This window comes from Sturnira hondurensis, unplaced genomic scaffold, assembly GCF_014824575.4.
Source record: "Sturnira hondurensis isolate 20B ecotype Veracruz unplaced genomic scaffold, ASM1482457v3 Scaffold0001020, whole genome shotgun sequence".
NCBI classification, from domain to species: domain Eukaryota; kingdom Metazoa; phylum Chordata; class Mammalia; order Chiroptera; family Phyllostomidae; genus Sturnira; species Sturnira hondurensis.
In genome coordinates, this window is record NW_028073651.1 from 276876 (window position 1) to 292126 (window position 15251).

Genomic DNA, 15251 nt, shown 5'->3' on the forward strand with positions numbered 1-15251 from the left:
GAGAGGGCAGTGCTGGGTCCTGTGGGTAGGGGGGCTGGGCACCTGGACCCCTGGATCCTGAGGGAGTAGAGGGTGGCCCTGGGGCCTCAGGTCCTAGGGCTGGGACTGTTGGCCTCTGAGGACCCAGAGCCTGTATTTCCCCTAAGCTGCTTGGTATTAATCTCCGGCCAGACTTTCTGCACTGCTGGGGCAGTTTCCCAGGTCCTGAGGCCGGGCAGCTGTGAATCTAGTGGAAAACAGGGGCCTTGGGGAGGGGTTGTGGGAAACATCCCTAAGTCCTAGGGCCTGAGACAAGCTGAGGCTGCCAAACCAAGCGGGTGGTGGAGAGGGGCTGCTCTGGGGGAACAATCCCTTCTCTGTCCACTTGTTTCCCACGGACTCAAGCCAAACCAAACCTTGGCCTAGGCCAGTTCTGCTTCCAACCAATCCCGAGTGCCCTTCCCAGACTCCTCCTTCCTTTCTCAGGCCTCTGCAGCAGTCCTACTCCTCTGGTGACCCCAGGCCCCCAGACTCCTCCTGCCCTGATTCCTCCCTCAGACCCGGGAGTCTAGACCCCAGTCTCAGGAATAAGACCCAGTTCAGGTCCCCAGCCCACCTTCTCCTTTAGAACCTGGAATCACAGCCTCCGGTTGGTGTTGGGCGTCCCCTAGTGGAGGGCAGAGTGGGTCAGGCCTGTGATTTATTTGCTAGTTGGAATGAATTTATTTGGTCACTCAAAAGACATGGGGGGAGGGCTTTGCAGGGGTCCCATCAAAGGTCACAGTCTAGCCAAGAGCCTCTAATGCTTCGACAGGCCAGATCTCAGCTGTATATGGGACAGGGATGACAGACTGGGGCGTTTGGTGTCTGGAACTGAGAGCAGAGATGGGGTTACAGGGAAGCTGAAGATTAAGCTTCAGTGCCTCTCACTTGTCTGGGTTTTCTGTGGTTTTCTATTCACATTGGTCCTTGTCGTTCTGTACTTTTATTTTATTTTTAATTTTTATTTATTTTTTAAAGGTTGTTTTTTTGTTTTCTTTTTAAAAATATTTATTTATTTTTAGAGAGAAGGGACAGGAAGGAGAAAAGAGTGGGAGAGAAACATCAATGAGTGGTTGCCTCTCATGTGTTCCCCACTGGGGACCTGGCCTGCAACCCAGGCATGTGCCCTGACTAGGAACCACGATCATCTGGTTTGCAGGCCAGCACTCAATCCACTGAGCCACACCAGCCAGGGCTCGTTCTATACTTTTAGAAGAGGCCTACAAAATCCCAGTCTGCTTCCTTCCACACCTCCCCTCCCCTGTCTTAGGGCCTTAATCAGTATGTTCATTCACCCCTGGACTTAAAGACTGGGCCCACAATGTCACAGAATCATCATTACTACTATTGTTATCTCTAAGAGCAGGGGACTGGACATGAAGTTTTCTAATATTTTTCTTCTTGCCCTTGTGTTGCCCTCAAAGGTAAGTCATTCACCTTTTGCACTCAAGAATTTCTTCCTTTCACTCAGCAACCACCCCCCTGGGGCAGTGCTGGAGGACACAGCAATCACTGGACTGACTTGCTTGAGGCAGGACACAACATACCCATCCCTGACATTGATGACCGGAAGTGAGCAGGGTGGGACGAGGGAGTCCAGGGATCTTGAAGCATTGGGAGGCGGTGCCCCACCCGGTCTGGGGGGGCCAGGGTGGATTTCCTGGAGGGTGAGATATTCACTGAGCTGAGACCCGGAAGACAGTGGAGAAAGTAGACAGTAAAATAATAAATTGGAATCTTCCTTCCAATGTGTAAGGTTTGCGGTGAGAGCCCAAGATGTTGATCACTTACTAAGTGGAGGCAGGGGGCCAGGTGCGTATACAATGCTTAGTTTATAACAGGAAGAAACTGAGGTTTAAAGAGATGTTATTTGTCCGGGATCACTTAACCATTCAGTAGTACAACCAGGTCAGATCTGCACCCAACTCACTGGTGAAGGCTTGACAGCCGCTGGAAATCTTGTCCTCTCTGAGTGGGCCTTCGTAAACACCCTCCTCAAGCCAAGAGTCTCTGAACAAGTGCCCAGGCTTAGAGCTGTAGACAGATACATAGCTAAGAAGGCATGGAGTTCGTGGAGTGCCTGAAGCCGAGTCCAGGGCTGCAAAGTTTGCTCTAAACGAGCAAACCATCAAGACGACGCGCTGCTAAAATAGCAGCCCGGGGGCTAGTGGAGAGGCTGCCAAGATCCAATTTCGAGGTGTGGTGGCCGTGAGAACCTTGATATAATAATACTCTGAATGCACAGGAACACTATAACCTAAAGGGTCCTTATAGGAGTGAAAGGTTGAGTTAGCAAAAGCGGTCAGAGGGCGAAGGTATTGGCTCAACACCTCACGCTGCGAACCTGGGTACGGTGGCCAGGAAGGTTCCTTTAACGCAAGAGGGGCGTGGCTCGAGACAGGTTTCAAAGCGTTACGGTGGCCGGGGAAGCTCAAGAAATATGGAACGGAAAGAACTCAAAGAACCAGCGGAGTGAAACGAGCAGGGCGGTTTAGAAGGCTCATATACCTGGAAGAGGCGAGTTTACTCGAGGGAGCAAAAATAATGGAGACTGTGGGAAGCGCATATGTTACTCGAGAAAGTCCTGGGAGTTCGGAGCATGCAGTGTGTCTACTAGGGGAAAACAAAAGGGCCACTACGAGGGGGAAGTACGGTGGCCGGATTGACTCTTTCATAGCCGGAAGCGGTCCTTCCGAAAGGCATTGCTGCGGCGTGCTTTCCCGGTACGGTGGCCGGCAGGTCAAGCACAGATGAAATCTCGCGCGATCGCGCTGGCGCCGTCGGGGACGGGGCGGGGCTGGCGGCGGGGGCGGGGACCCAGAGCGGGAAGATGGCGGCGGCGCAGGAGACGGACGGGGCAGGCAGCGCCGTGGTGGCGGCCGGAGGAGGCGGCTCCGGTCAGGTACGGAGGCCGAGAGGGGACTGAGGGGTTCTTCCCCACCCGGGGGGCCTCCCACGGGGCATGTCCTGCCCCTTACCGCAGAACCCTGTGCATCAGGGGCCACTTACTCAGAGGGACCTTGAATACCGGGCCCAGGCGGGGCCGGGCGGCCCGGGAGTCCGGACAGTGCGGGAAGCGGGGCCCTGTTGCGCGCCAGGTCCCCTGCATGCTCGCGCCGGGCGGCTACCGGGCTCATTGCCCGAGCCAGAGACTAGCACGCATGGACGTAGACTTGTATCCTGCTTTCTTAGTTCTTGACTCCCGATTCCAGGATTCACGGCCATTCCTAGAGTGGTCTGGCGTTCAGGGTCCCTTACAGTGCCTGCCTGACGTGTGTTCAATGACTGATTAATTGGGAGTTTTGTATTTCTGGGGGGAGTCTGGTAGTCATCATGGGTAAGGGTACAGGCAGTGGGGGCTGACAGACCCATACTACAGATGGGAATCCAAGGAACAGGTAGACTAAGTCGCTTGCAGAACGTCAGGATGGGTTCGGGTTCATTCCATATAGCAATTACCAGGCCTTGTGGCCCCAGGGTGGTCAGGACTGGGATAGGTGTGCTTTTATCATAAACTAATCCTATGGGAGGTTTAGTCCAGGTGCTGCTGACTTCTGACCCATCGCCGCCTCAACTAAACTGAGGCTGCTAGTTCAGGCAGCCACCCTTCAGGTGTTCAGGGAATCTGTGGAGTGACAGCAAGGTGCTGTGTACCCATCCGCTGGGATGTCACTGACATGTAGGAGGCAGGCAGCACAGGGGAGAGGCGCAGGTTGGGGGGGGAGAATGAAGCTGTCTTTCTCTGTGACCTTGTACTAGTTTCTGCCTCTTTCTGGGCTCTTATTTCTCCAGTGGTGAATGGAGGGGTTAATCAGGAGGTCCGGCCATGGGATGGGCCACAAAGATGGCTACAGCCATGTCCCTGCCACTGGTGAAGTGGGAGAGACTGACATGTAAAGAGTTTTAATCCTGGATGACTAGGGTGGTGACAGACCTCTGTGCCGGGGACTAAGGGAGCCAAGAAGAGGGGTAAATACTATCATTACCTGGGAGGACATCAGGGTGAGATTTATGTGGTAGAGCCCGCCCCACGTACCTGGTTTAGCATCTTCAGCTACAGCCTGGCTTGGGGGTGGCCTCAGGAAATGTTTGCCCTGTTAGCATTGGATTGAAGATTCAGTCCCTGTCTCAGGGGCTTCCCAGTCTTGCTGAAAAGTCCTTCTCCCTCCGCGTTCCTGTCAATACTTACAGTACTCCTTTGCCTCCGGGATAAAGTACAAATTCTTTAGCAGATCAAGGCCTTGCACGATCTGACTTCCTTCCTAGGATTTCTCCACCTCAGCACTTACTGACATTTTGGGTTGGACAGTCTTCACTATGGGAAGCTGTCCTGCGCACTTTAGGACATTTAGGAGCATCCTTTACACGTCAGATATCAGGAGCATACGCACCCCTCCCCAGTTGTGACAACCAAAAATGTCTTCAGACATTGCTGACTGTCCCTGGGGGGACACAGTTGCTCCTGCTGGAAAGTCACTGGGACGAGAGGAGTCTCGGTCCCTCCGAAGCCCTTCTGTTTTCAGGAGTGCGCCTCGCTGTCTCTGCTCACGACCTGTGCTTATGTTTCTCTTCACCTGGTGGATCTTTGCGAGTCCTGTACCTCCCCGATCTCCTCTCCCCTGTGAAGCCTTCTCTGACCCTCTCAGCCTGGGTCAGGGCTCCCACTGCCTCGTGGGCGCCTCGGTCCCGAGTCCTGCCCACACTGGCTTGTCAGTGTCCATCTGTCTCTTCCACTGGCCCGGGAGCCCCTGGAGGGCAGAACTGGGACTGTCTTGGTCATCACTGTGACCCCAGCACTGCCTAGCTGAGGACGCGGCACAGAGCAGGCGCTTGATGTTTGTGGGATGAGTGGACCTTGAGGCAGAGGCTGGGCTGAGGTGGAATTCCCACGGTGGACCCAGGCACTCGGTGAGGACGTCCCAGTCCGCACACTCCCCGCCCCTGCCCAGCCTCATGGTCTCAGCTGCTTCCCGGGCCCCTTAGTGAGTATTCTGTGTGCAACTGGACAGGAGCAGGGGCTGTGTCTTAGTCTCTGCTGTGTCCACAGCCGCTGCCTCCCTCCCCCGGCCTGTGGGGGCCTTGGCCGTCTCATGCTCCAGCCATCCTGCTCCTCCACCAGCCGGGGACTGAGACAGGGCCCCGAAATCCACCATCCATTCCTTCGGTTAATGTGTATTTTGTCCCCACTACAGACTAGGCCCCCTGCTAGTGCTGGAGGTGCAGCTGTGAACAAGACAGAGGTCCTGCCCTCTTGGAGCTCGTGTTCTATCAGGGGATTCCAGGGTCGGGGTAGAAGAACAGACAGGGACTAACTGTAAGATAAAGAGGAAACGATGTGGTGGGTCAGATGGTAGTAAGTGCCATGGACAGAAATAAAACTGGGAGGCGGACAGGCAATGAGGGGTGGGAAGGGGAGTTGCAATTTAAACAGGGTAGTCTGGGAAGGCTTCTCTGAGGAGGTGACATTTGAACAAAGACTTGAAGGGGATGAGGAAGGGAGGCACACAGATACCTGGGGGGAAACCCTTTCAGATAAAGGGAGCAGCCAGCTCAGAGGCCCGGAGGCAGGAGGTGCCTGGTGTGAGGAAGGAGCAGTGAGGAGGCTGGTGTGGCTGGAACTGGTGAGTGAGGGGAGGTGAGTGAGAGCAGGGGGCAGGAGGGGGGAGGTCAGGGCCATGGCGAGGACTTTGCCTTCACTCCAAGGGAAGTGGGAGCCACCGAAGTTACCTTTTTATTGAAGTGTGATTTGGATGCCATAATGTTCACCTTTTGTCAGTATAGACTTCAGTGGCTTTTAGCGCGTTTACGCAGTTGTGTGGTACAAGCATCAGCACGGTCAGCCTGAGAACACGCGCACCCCCTTTGGCGGTCACGCGTGGCCCCCAGCAGTGTTCCTTCCTGTCTGGAAGTAGTGTTCCATCGCGCACACGCACCGCAGTTTGTTCATTCATTCCCTGATGGACATCTGGTTACTTACGGCTGCTCCAGTTAATGCTGCTGTGAACACGGGCCAGGAAGTGTTTGCATGGACATCCATTCTCATTTCTCTCGGGTAGAGACCCAGGCTGGTTTGTATGGCAGGTGCACAGTTTGCTTTTTAGACATGGACCATGTTTTCCAAGCAGCGATTGGTTTTCCCACCAGCAGTGTACAGCGCCCGCCCGCACCCCCCAATTTCTCCACACCCTCGCCTGCCCTCAGGGCTACCCACCTCTCTGACGCCGGCCATCCTAGTGAAGTGACATGTCATTGCAGTTTTCATTTGCATTTCTGTGGGAAGGTTTCCAGCCAGTTTGCCTACGGTTGCGGATAAGAGAACAGACCTGGGAGCCAGCGCATTGTGGGTTCAAATCCTGGCCTGGCCTCAGGCTTCTCTTTCTTGATCCAGAATCAGCTTAGACCTGCTGGAAACCCTTACTTGCCCTCCCTGCCCTCCAGTGCTCCCAGGAGTGAGGCCAGCCCTGAATGAGGGGGCCATTGTACCCGTCTGATCTCCCCTGCCCCTTGGCCAACTCTTCCCTGAACCTTTCCCTCTCCCCAGCACATCCTTCACCCACTTGTCAAAGACAGCTCCTCGGGGAGGCCTCCCTGATCCCCTCAGTCCAGAAGTCATTATCATTTCCCCCTGCTTGTTTCCTCCAGAGCACTTTTTCTATTTATCATTTTTCAAAAAACACTTTATTTTTAGAGAAGGGAAGAGAGCGAGAAAGTGCATCAATATGGGAAACATCGATCGGTTGCCTTTCCTATGCACCCCGACCGGGAACCAAACTCACAACCCAGGCATGTACCAGGCATGCACTAGGCATGTACAATTCCTGACTAGGAATTGAACCAGCGACCTTTTCGCTTTGTGGGACGTCGCCCAGTGAACTGAGCCACACCAACCAGGGCCTGTTGACTGTGTTTAGTGATCCTGTTTACTGTTCTGTGGGTGTGTTTCCCTCTAGACTCTGCACTCTGGAGCAGGGCCCAGGGCTGTATTTCCGCCACTGGTTTTGTGTCGTCGTCGTCGTCGTCTCCCCCGCCCCCCAGCACAGGGCCTGGCGCACGGTGGGTGCTTGGGAAATACCTTTGTTAACACACAAAGGAAGAAAACAGCTGTATTTTCACAGTCCAGCCCTAGCCCTTGGGTCAGAGAGGGGAAGTGACAGGCCCAAGATGTCATAGCCAGGAACAGTGGGACAAGTCCACACCCTCGGTCTGTTGGAGCACAGATCTCCCGCCGTTCACCGTGGTGCTCTCTTGCACTGCGGGCGAGGGCAGGGAAAAGCGCTTGCTGGTAAAGGGGACGGGGGGGGGGGGGGGGACAAATGACATTTTAACAAACACTGGCCAAAGGTTCCTGTCAGCCGCATCTGGCAGGAGGACCTCTGTCCCTGTGCCCTGGGGCTTTTGAGGCTGACAGAAGACGTTGCAGAGGAGTAGGCTCAGGGCTGGGCAGGAGAGACCCCGGAGTGGGTGGATTTGGGTGACCTGGGTGCTGGGGGCAAGCCCTTGGGGGAGCATTTGTTGATTCCAAAGGTATTTATTGAGCCCCTGCCCTGCCGGCCCTGACGGTGACCATGACAGTCTCCATGACATTTTTCGTCCTGCCTCTCAAAGGCTGAGGGGTGAGGGGACAGAGTGGGGAGGAAGGAAGAGGGCAGGACTGAGGAGGCGGCAGGTACTAGGAGAGGGGCAGGAAGAATTTCTCCACCTCAGCCTTCCAAACCCAACGTGAAATTCTCCACTGCTGAGCTTCTGTTTCTGAGTGAGGGGTCTTCCTCTGGGAAGCCCTGCCCGACTCGCCGGCCTGCCGCCGCCCGGCTGCCACAGTTGTCCTTGGGGATGCACACAGGTGGCCTAGCCTCCCTGAGCCTCCATGTGCCCGAGTGGAGCTGCTTGGAGTCACAGCCGCGGGTGGTGCGTGCTGCGTTTGTTGCACCTGCTTTTGCTGTGGCTCACACTCCGGGTGCATTTTTCTCTGTCTCACCTGCTGTTTCAGGAGCTCTCGAAGTGATGGGCCCACACAGGGCTGGCCACAGAGCACAGTTTGCCCTGGGAACTGCTTGCCCTGGGGAGGACCATTTACATAAACCTGCACCTTGCACCTGCCACGTGACCCATTCTGCATTGTCCCCCACATCCACCTCCTTGCTCTCTGGGCCCCAGCCCTGAAGAGCAACGGACAGCCCTCAGAGTCAGGCTGTGTCTCTCGCCACCCTTGTTTCTGCAGCTGCTGCTTCCCTCGTTGCCTCCTCTGCACCGGCCACTTGTATTTTAGGTCTCAGCTCTGATGTCCCTTCTTCTAAGAAGCTCTCCCCGACCCCCAGGCTGGAGCAAGTACCCTCTCTATGCTCAGCCCCGTGCTAGGTGTTGGCACACAGGGGTGTCTCAGGCACACCTGGTGCCTCACGTTGCGTCCTCCCTCCTCACCCTGGTCTCTGTCTCCTGCAGGTGACCAGCAATGGCAGCATCGGAAGGGACCTGCCCGCAGAGACCCAGCCCCAGAACCCGCCGCCCCAGCCAGCGCCCAACGCCTGGCAGGTCATCAAAGGTGTGCTCTTCAGGTGCGCACATGCTGCTTTGCTTTCGCTCACTGCAGAAGGGTGAAATAAGAAAAGTGTAGAGAAGAAAGGAGAAAATCCTTGAGGGTGACCATCGTTTTCCTGTTGGTGGGGAGTCTTTTTTTCCTGCATGGTAGAATTCTTTTAATGTGGTCAAACCACGTTACTAACATTCTGGCGACGCCGGAACACATGGTGCGAACCGGGAGGCTTAACCAGCACAGACTAACTAACGGCTCACAGTGCTGGGGCCGCAGTCCGAGGTCGAGGCGGGGCGTGTCTGCTTTCCCCTGAGGCCTCGCTCCTTGGCCCGCAGGTGGCCGTCTCCCTGTGTCTTCACGTGGTCTCTTCTTCGTGCACGCCTGTGTCCGAATCTCCTCTTTCTAGAAGGACACCAGTCCTGTTGGATTAGGCCCCCAAGGACCTCACTTAGCCTTAGTCCCCTCTTCACAAGCCGATCTCCAAATACAGTCACCGAGCTGCTGAGGGTTAAGACTTCATGTGTGAGTTGGGGGGATACCATTCAGACACAATGTACACATAAAACTTACTACTTTAAGGTTTTTTTTAAAGGTTTTGTTTATCTTTAGAGGGGAGGGGAAGGAAAGAGGGAGAGAAATATCAATGTATGGTTGCCTCTCATGGGTCCCCTGCTGGGAACTGGCCTGCAACCCAGGCATGTGCCCTGACTGGGAATTGAACCGCGATTGTGTGGTTCGCAGTCCCGGGCTCAATCCACTGAGCTACACCAGCCAGGGCAGGGCTAGCTTTTTTAAGATTGGTTTTAAAGAGGAGGGGAGAGAGAGAGAGCAATATCGATTTGTTATTCCACTTAGTTATGCATTCGCTGGCTGATTTTTGTATGTTCCCTGACCAGGGATCGAACCTGCAACCTTGGCATGTTGAGACAGTGTTCTAACCAATGGGGCTACATGGCCAGGGCCCATTTTAACTATTTTTAAATGCAGTGTTCAGCGGCATTAAGTGTATTGACATTTACACTTAATGCTGTGCAACCGTCACCACCATTGATCTCCACAACTTTTTCCTTCTCCCAGACAGAAACTCTGCCCCCATTAGACACGATCTCCTCCTCTTCCCCTCCTGATCTTCATTATATTTTTTCCATTTCTATTATTTTAATACTTACTTATTTATTTTTAGAGACGTGGGAGGGAGGGAGAAAGAAAGGGAGAGAAACACCAATGTGAGAGAAACATCAACCGGTTGCCTTTCGCATGCCCCCTATTAGGGCCTTGGCTGGCAACTCAAGCATGTGCCCTGACTGGGAATCAAACTGGTGACCTTTTGGTTCGCAGACCTGTGCTCAGTCCACTGAGCTACAGCAGCCAGGACCAGTCTATCCTTTCGCGAATAGCTGGTAGTGGTGCTTCTACATGTGGATTTATATGGCCATTCCTGGGCCGTGGGGGCACAGGGCATGCGTTCTTGAAGCCTGGCTTCTGACTGAAGCCCTGGGGAGACACTGGGTGGGGCAGCAGAATATCCTGGGGGCTGGTTCTATCTCTGCCTGGCTAGACCTGGTTGCAGGGCCTTTGTTTACCTTTCTACATGGTGGATGTTTCTTTTTCTTCCTGGGAGGCAGCAAAATGGTCCAGAGACCAGACTGTGCAGTCAGGCAGCCACTTCCGCCCCTCATCAGCTATAAGGGATTCAGGACGTCGTTGTTTAAAACAGCCATCCCTGCCCGGGGCTGGTGTGGCTCAGTGGACTGAGTGCCGGCCTGTGAACTAAAAGGTCACCGGTTCGATTCCCAGTTGAGGCACGTGCGTTGGTCATAGGCCAGGTCCCCAGTTGAGGGTGTGAAAAAGGCAACCAATTGCACATAGGTATTTCTCTCCCTCTCTTTTTCCCTCCTTGCCTTCTCTCTGAAAATAAATAAATACAATCTTTAAAATCAGTCATCCCCCTTGCTAGAACATTCCCACATGGCCATGGCCAGATGCAAGGGAGCCTGGGAAGTGTGGTCTCTATTTTGGGAAGCCGAGCACCCTGCTGAACAACAAGGGTTCTGTTTGGGAGGAAGAGCAGGAGAGTGGATCAGGGACAGCACCGGCTGGTCTCTTCTGTGCCGCCTCACTAGCTTCTCCCCCTAGACTTCTAATATGTGCTTACTGTACAAAAACAGCCCAAACAACACAGAGAAGCGTAAACAAGGCAGTAACAAAGAAGGGTGATACGTTGGTGATCGTCCTGTATTATAAACACGGACCCGTGATTGGTCTTGGATGAGTACACAGGAATGCTTGCAGAGTTCTGCAAGGTAAAGGGGACTTGGGAGCAGCCGCTTGCTCAAAATAGGGGACCAGCTGCCAAAATTTAGAGGGGCAGGTAGGGTCAGACTGGATCTGAGAGCAGGGACTGCTCTGACGTCTTAGCTGAACCGCCTCCCGCCCCTGAGCTATGCACCTGGTCAGGTGAGCGCCCTCCGATGCCCGAGTGCCCACCTCGGAGAGGAGTCCCAGCAGCTCACAGGCCGTGGAGGGAGTTCCAGTCCTGGGGAACCCCTGTTGGCTGGGGCGCAGGGGCTGGCACACACTCCATCAGAGCTGGTCACGATTGCTTTCAGATGGCTTTCGTTCACTGTTTATAAAACCCTAGAATGTATATTATAAAGAGAGACAGCTGAAAGATAGTCGCCCACAGTCCTCGATGCAGTCGCCGATCGAATTATGGCAGGGGGTGGAGCCACCTGCCTGGTGTCCCCCCAGAGGGTCACACACGACACTGAGAAGCTGTGCAGGAGGGAGCTCTCTGCATGTTGGCCGGGGCTCTGTGTGTCCTTCCCGACCCGGACCCCGAGCTCCTCCAGCGTGGGCTCGTCCCTTCTTTTTGCCCGTTCCTGCCCCTCCTGCCCCATGTCCAATAAGGGCTTATTAGCGTTTTCTTTTTCTTCCTTTTTAAAGGATTTTTCTTTATTTTTAAAGAGAGGGAAGGGAGGGAGAAAGAGGGGGGAGAAACAACTTTTGCACACCCCCAACTGAGGACCTGACCCCCATCCCAGGCCTGTACCCTCACCAGGAATCAAACCAGCAACCTTTCGGTTCTCAGGCCGGTGCTCAACCCACTGAGCCACACCAGCCAGGGCAGCATTTTCTTACAAAGCAGTTTCTTTTATGCTTTCAGCAGGTACAAGTAACAAGTATTTTTATCTTTCCCTTCATTTTTACATGAGGCAGTCTATTTTACACAGTTCTGTACCTTGATTTTTTTTTCATCAAAAATATGTCTTAGACATCTTCCACGTCAGTATGTGAAGGAACTTCGTTCAGAGAGGCGTTTTTCCTGCAGCTGCAGTGTAGGCTAATCCTCCTTGGAGCCAGCCAGCACCAGGCAGCACTGCAGAGTCCCTCCCGGAGTGCTTAAAGTGGAATTCGGGCTTTGTTTTAAGAGGTCTGTGAACTCCCCAAAGCTTCCAGCAGATTGAATTCAAGTGGCCTTTTTGGGGGGTGAGCTCCATCCTCAAATTATACTATTGGTTACCTGGTGGGGAGGTGGGGTGGGTAGGTAAATGGAGAGTTTCACTGTGTATCTCTTCATAAGTTAAAACATTCTATGAACCCATGGAAGCAATACCTGTGTGGGGCAGGAGTGAGGATTCAAAGTCTTTTATTCCCTTACTCGGGAGGGAGTTGAAAAGCGTTTGGTGTGGGCTGGTCCCCTGCAGGCCTGGTGTGCTCCGTCAGGGCTCCCCAGCCTGGAACGCGTGGTTGGAGGGCAGTGTCCGTGGGCCGCTGAGTGGATGAGAGTACACACAGGTGTTCTCATGTCTTCAGGCTCTGGGGAGCTGGAATCCTAAAAAAGGTCTGGTCCGATCTGCCTTGTTTTACAGGGGCCCAGAAGACCAGACTGGGTGGGACCCCCCGCAGGCCGCACCCTGAGGTGGGGCAAAGCTGCAGGGGGTGCCCCTGCCCCCTCACACCCCCTTGGCATAACCACTCAGGTGGGGCCTCTCTTGGAGGCAGAGGGGTCCCTGGAGATGGGCGCTGCTAGACCTTCCCCAGCTGTGTGCGTTGGGGGCTTCTTGGGGAGGCAGCAGGTAGCTCAGCAGGGCCATGGCTCCTGAGACCACAGACCCCAGGGCTCCATGGCTCCTACAGAGACAGGCCCCCCTGCTTGGTTCTGCCCTTTGGCGTAGTTTGGGGCTCGGCAGGGGGGCACCCTGCCCACACCAGAATGCCCTTGGGGTGCTTTTCCATTCCAGAGTTTTTGTGTGCCTTTGTCCTGTGGTGAAAATGACAGCAATAAGTAACATTCATACCTTCCGAATATGTACCGGGCTTTATCGGATGATACATAGATATCACTGTGTATGTATGTGAATCAGTGTATTTAATGCCTGTACGAGGGGGGTGGTGTTAGCCCCACTGTAACTGTGAGGGAAACGGAGGCCCAGAGGGGTTACGAGTCTTGTCAGAGGCCACACAGTAAGTGGCAGGGCTGGGCTTCAGGGCAGGGGTTGCAGCCTGGATCCTGGGCTTGCAGCCCCTCTGCTGTCTAGCTTCTTACACCTGTAATTAGTAGTGCTTGTCTCACTTAATGAGTACACAGCTGCTGTATCTGAGAGACCTGAATGAATACAGTCGGTGTTTATTTTTTCTCTCACATCAATAGTATATACGTATTCCTATTACATCAAGGTATATAATTATATAGAGAGAACTAATACTGATATTCTTACTGTGTTCATTTTTAAAAAATATTTATTTATTTTTGAGAGAGGGGAAGGGAGAGAGAGAGAAACATCGATCAGTTGTCTCTTGCGTGTGCCCTAGCTGGGGACCAGGCCCAGGCGTGTGTCCTACCAGGAATCGAACTGGCAACGTTTCGTGTTGCAGGACCACACCCAGCCAACTGCACTGTGCCAGTAGGGGTTTAGTGTGTTTGCTTTCATCAGGCTTTTCCAGGTTTTTTCCAAGAGGAGAGTTGGTCTGAATAACCTAGCCCAGTGCTACTAAAAATCAGGACAGCCCCGACTGGTGTGGCTCAGTGGATTTGGTGCCAACCTGGGACCCAAAGGGTCACTGGTTGGATTCTCAGTCAGGGCACAGGTTTGGGTTGCGGGCCAGGCCCCCAGTAGGGGGTGTGGGAGAGGTAACCACACATTGATGTTTTTCTCCCTCTTTTTCTCCTTCTTTTCTCCTCTCTATAAAAATAAATAAGTAGCCCTGGCTGGTGTAGCTCAGTGGATTGAGCACGGGCTTGTGAACCAGAGGATCACGGTTCGATTCCCAGTCAGGGCACATGCCTGGGTTGCAGGCCAGTTCCCGGCAGGGGACACACGATACATTGTGTGTCCTTGGCAGAGGCAACCATACATTGATATTTTTCTCCCTCTCTCCTTCCTTTCCCCTCTAAAGATGAATAAATAAAATATTAAAAAAAATAAATAAAAATAAATAAGTAAACAAATAAAAAGAATAAAAATAAAAATCAGGACTAACCCATTATTTACTGTCTACCTCTGGCCAGTGTTTAGTTGAGGTTTCTAAAATGTTGCTCTCTAAGTTTCCGAGCTTGTAGAACACTGGGGCTCCAGATTCTTTGGGTTGTCTCACTTGAAGGCTTCCAGGGGCTTGGGATGTCACGTGTCCTAGGTCGGAGGTTTCCAGGCTCCAAGCCCCTGCGGTCACCGGGAGCTCCTGGAGGACTTGGTGCTGGGAGTCTGCATGGAGACCAGGGCAGTGCCGGGCCCCCCACACTAGCAAATGGTGGAATCTGGAGTCTCTCCCCAGACATGGCCTTTGGGGGCATCTTGTCTACTCAGCAGCCCTGTGACTGCCTTCTCAGGGACCTTCCGTAATCAGACACCAGTCCCAGCTCTGGCCCAGGCGGGTGCAAGTGGACCCACGTGGGAGAGAACAGACTTGGGGAACTCACTCCCTGCCCTGCTTCACTCCTCAGGATCTTCATCATCTGGGCCATCAGCAGCTGGTTCCGCCGAGGGCAGGCCCCTCAGGACCAGGTGGGCCCCGGAGGAGCCCCGCGTGTCGCCAGCCGCAACCTGTTCCCCAAAGACACTTTAATGGTAACCGCCGGCTGGGAGGCCCGACACAGGAGATGAGGGGGGGGGGGCAGTGACGCAGGCAGCGGGCTGGTCCCTTGTTGCCGCAGGCCCGTGAGTGGGTCCAGAGCTGAGGGAGTCTGGGCCTGTCCGTAGCCCCTGAAACCTGTCAGGTGGGACCCATAAGGAAAAATAAATTCTTTGGATTTTGTGGAGGTCCTGTCTCTGGGGAAGAGGGACATCCAAAGGGTCACTCAGTCCCTTAAAAACGATTTTAACAGGGTCCTTAATGTATTTACTTTAAAAGTACGTTCAGGCTTTAAAAGTTGCGAAGGGAGGTGTGCGGGGCAGTAGAAAGGAAAGGAGAGGCTGAGCAGGGCGGGGAGCTGGGCAGAGGCAGGGAAGGGAGGAGCCCAGAGCCCCCGAGGTTCAAGGTTCTGGAGTGTCTGACAGCGTCTGACGCAGGTGCTCTGACCCCAGTGATCCAGGCTCCTCTTTCTTCGCGGTTCTCCGCAGCTCCAGCTCTGGGATTCCTGGTCTCCCAGAGAGTTCTGGGCAGCAGGGGGGCCCCTGCTCAGCTGATCTTGGTCAGTGATGGGCCTTCAGGGCACTGGACAGAGGCAGCCATGGGCACTTGAGGGGGAGGGAGTTCTTAG

General features: G+C 54.1%; 1 protein-coding gene across 1 annotated transcript in view; it reads left to right on the plus strand.

Annotated features, from left to right (window-relative positions):
* Positions 1-2831: 2831 nt before the first annotated feature.
* The window catches only part of CLPTM1 (CLPTM1 regulator of GABA type A receptor forward trafficking), a 30927-nt gene continuing 18507 nt past the window's right edge, over positions 2832-15251 (plus strand). Inside the window, exons 1-3 of the mRNA XM_037058216.1 lie at positions 2832-2923; positions 8461-8573; positions 14496-14619. Of these exons, the coding sequence (XP_036914111.1) occupies positions 2852-2923; positions 8461-8573; positions 14496-14619 (309 nt within the window). The 5' untranslated portion in view covers positions 2832-2851. The remainder of the gene's footprint in view (positions 2924-8460; positions 8574-14495; positions 14620-15251) is intronic.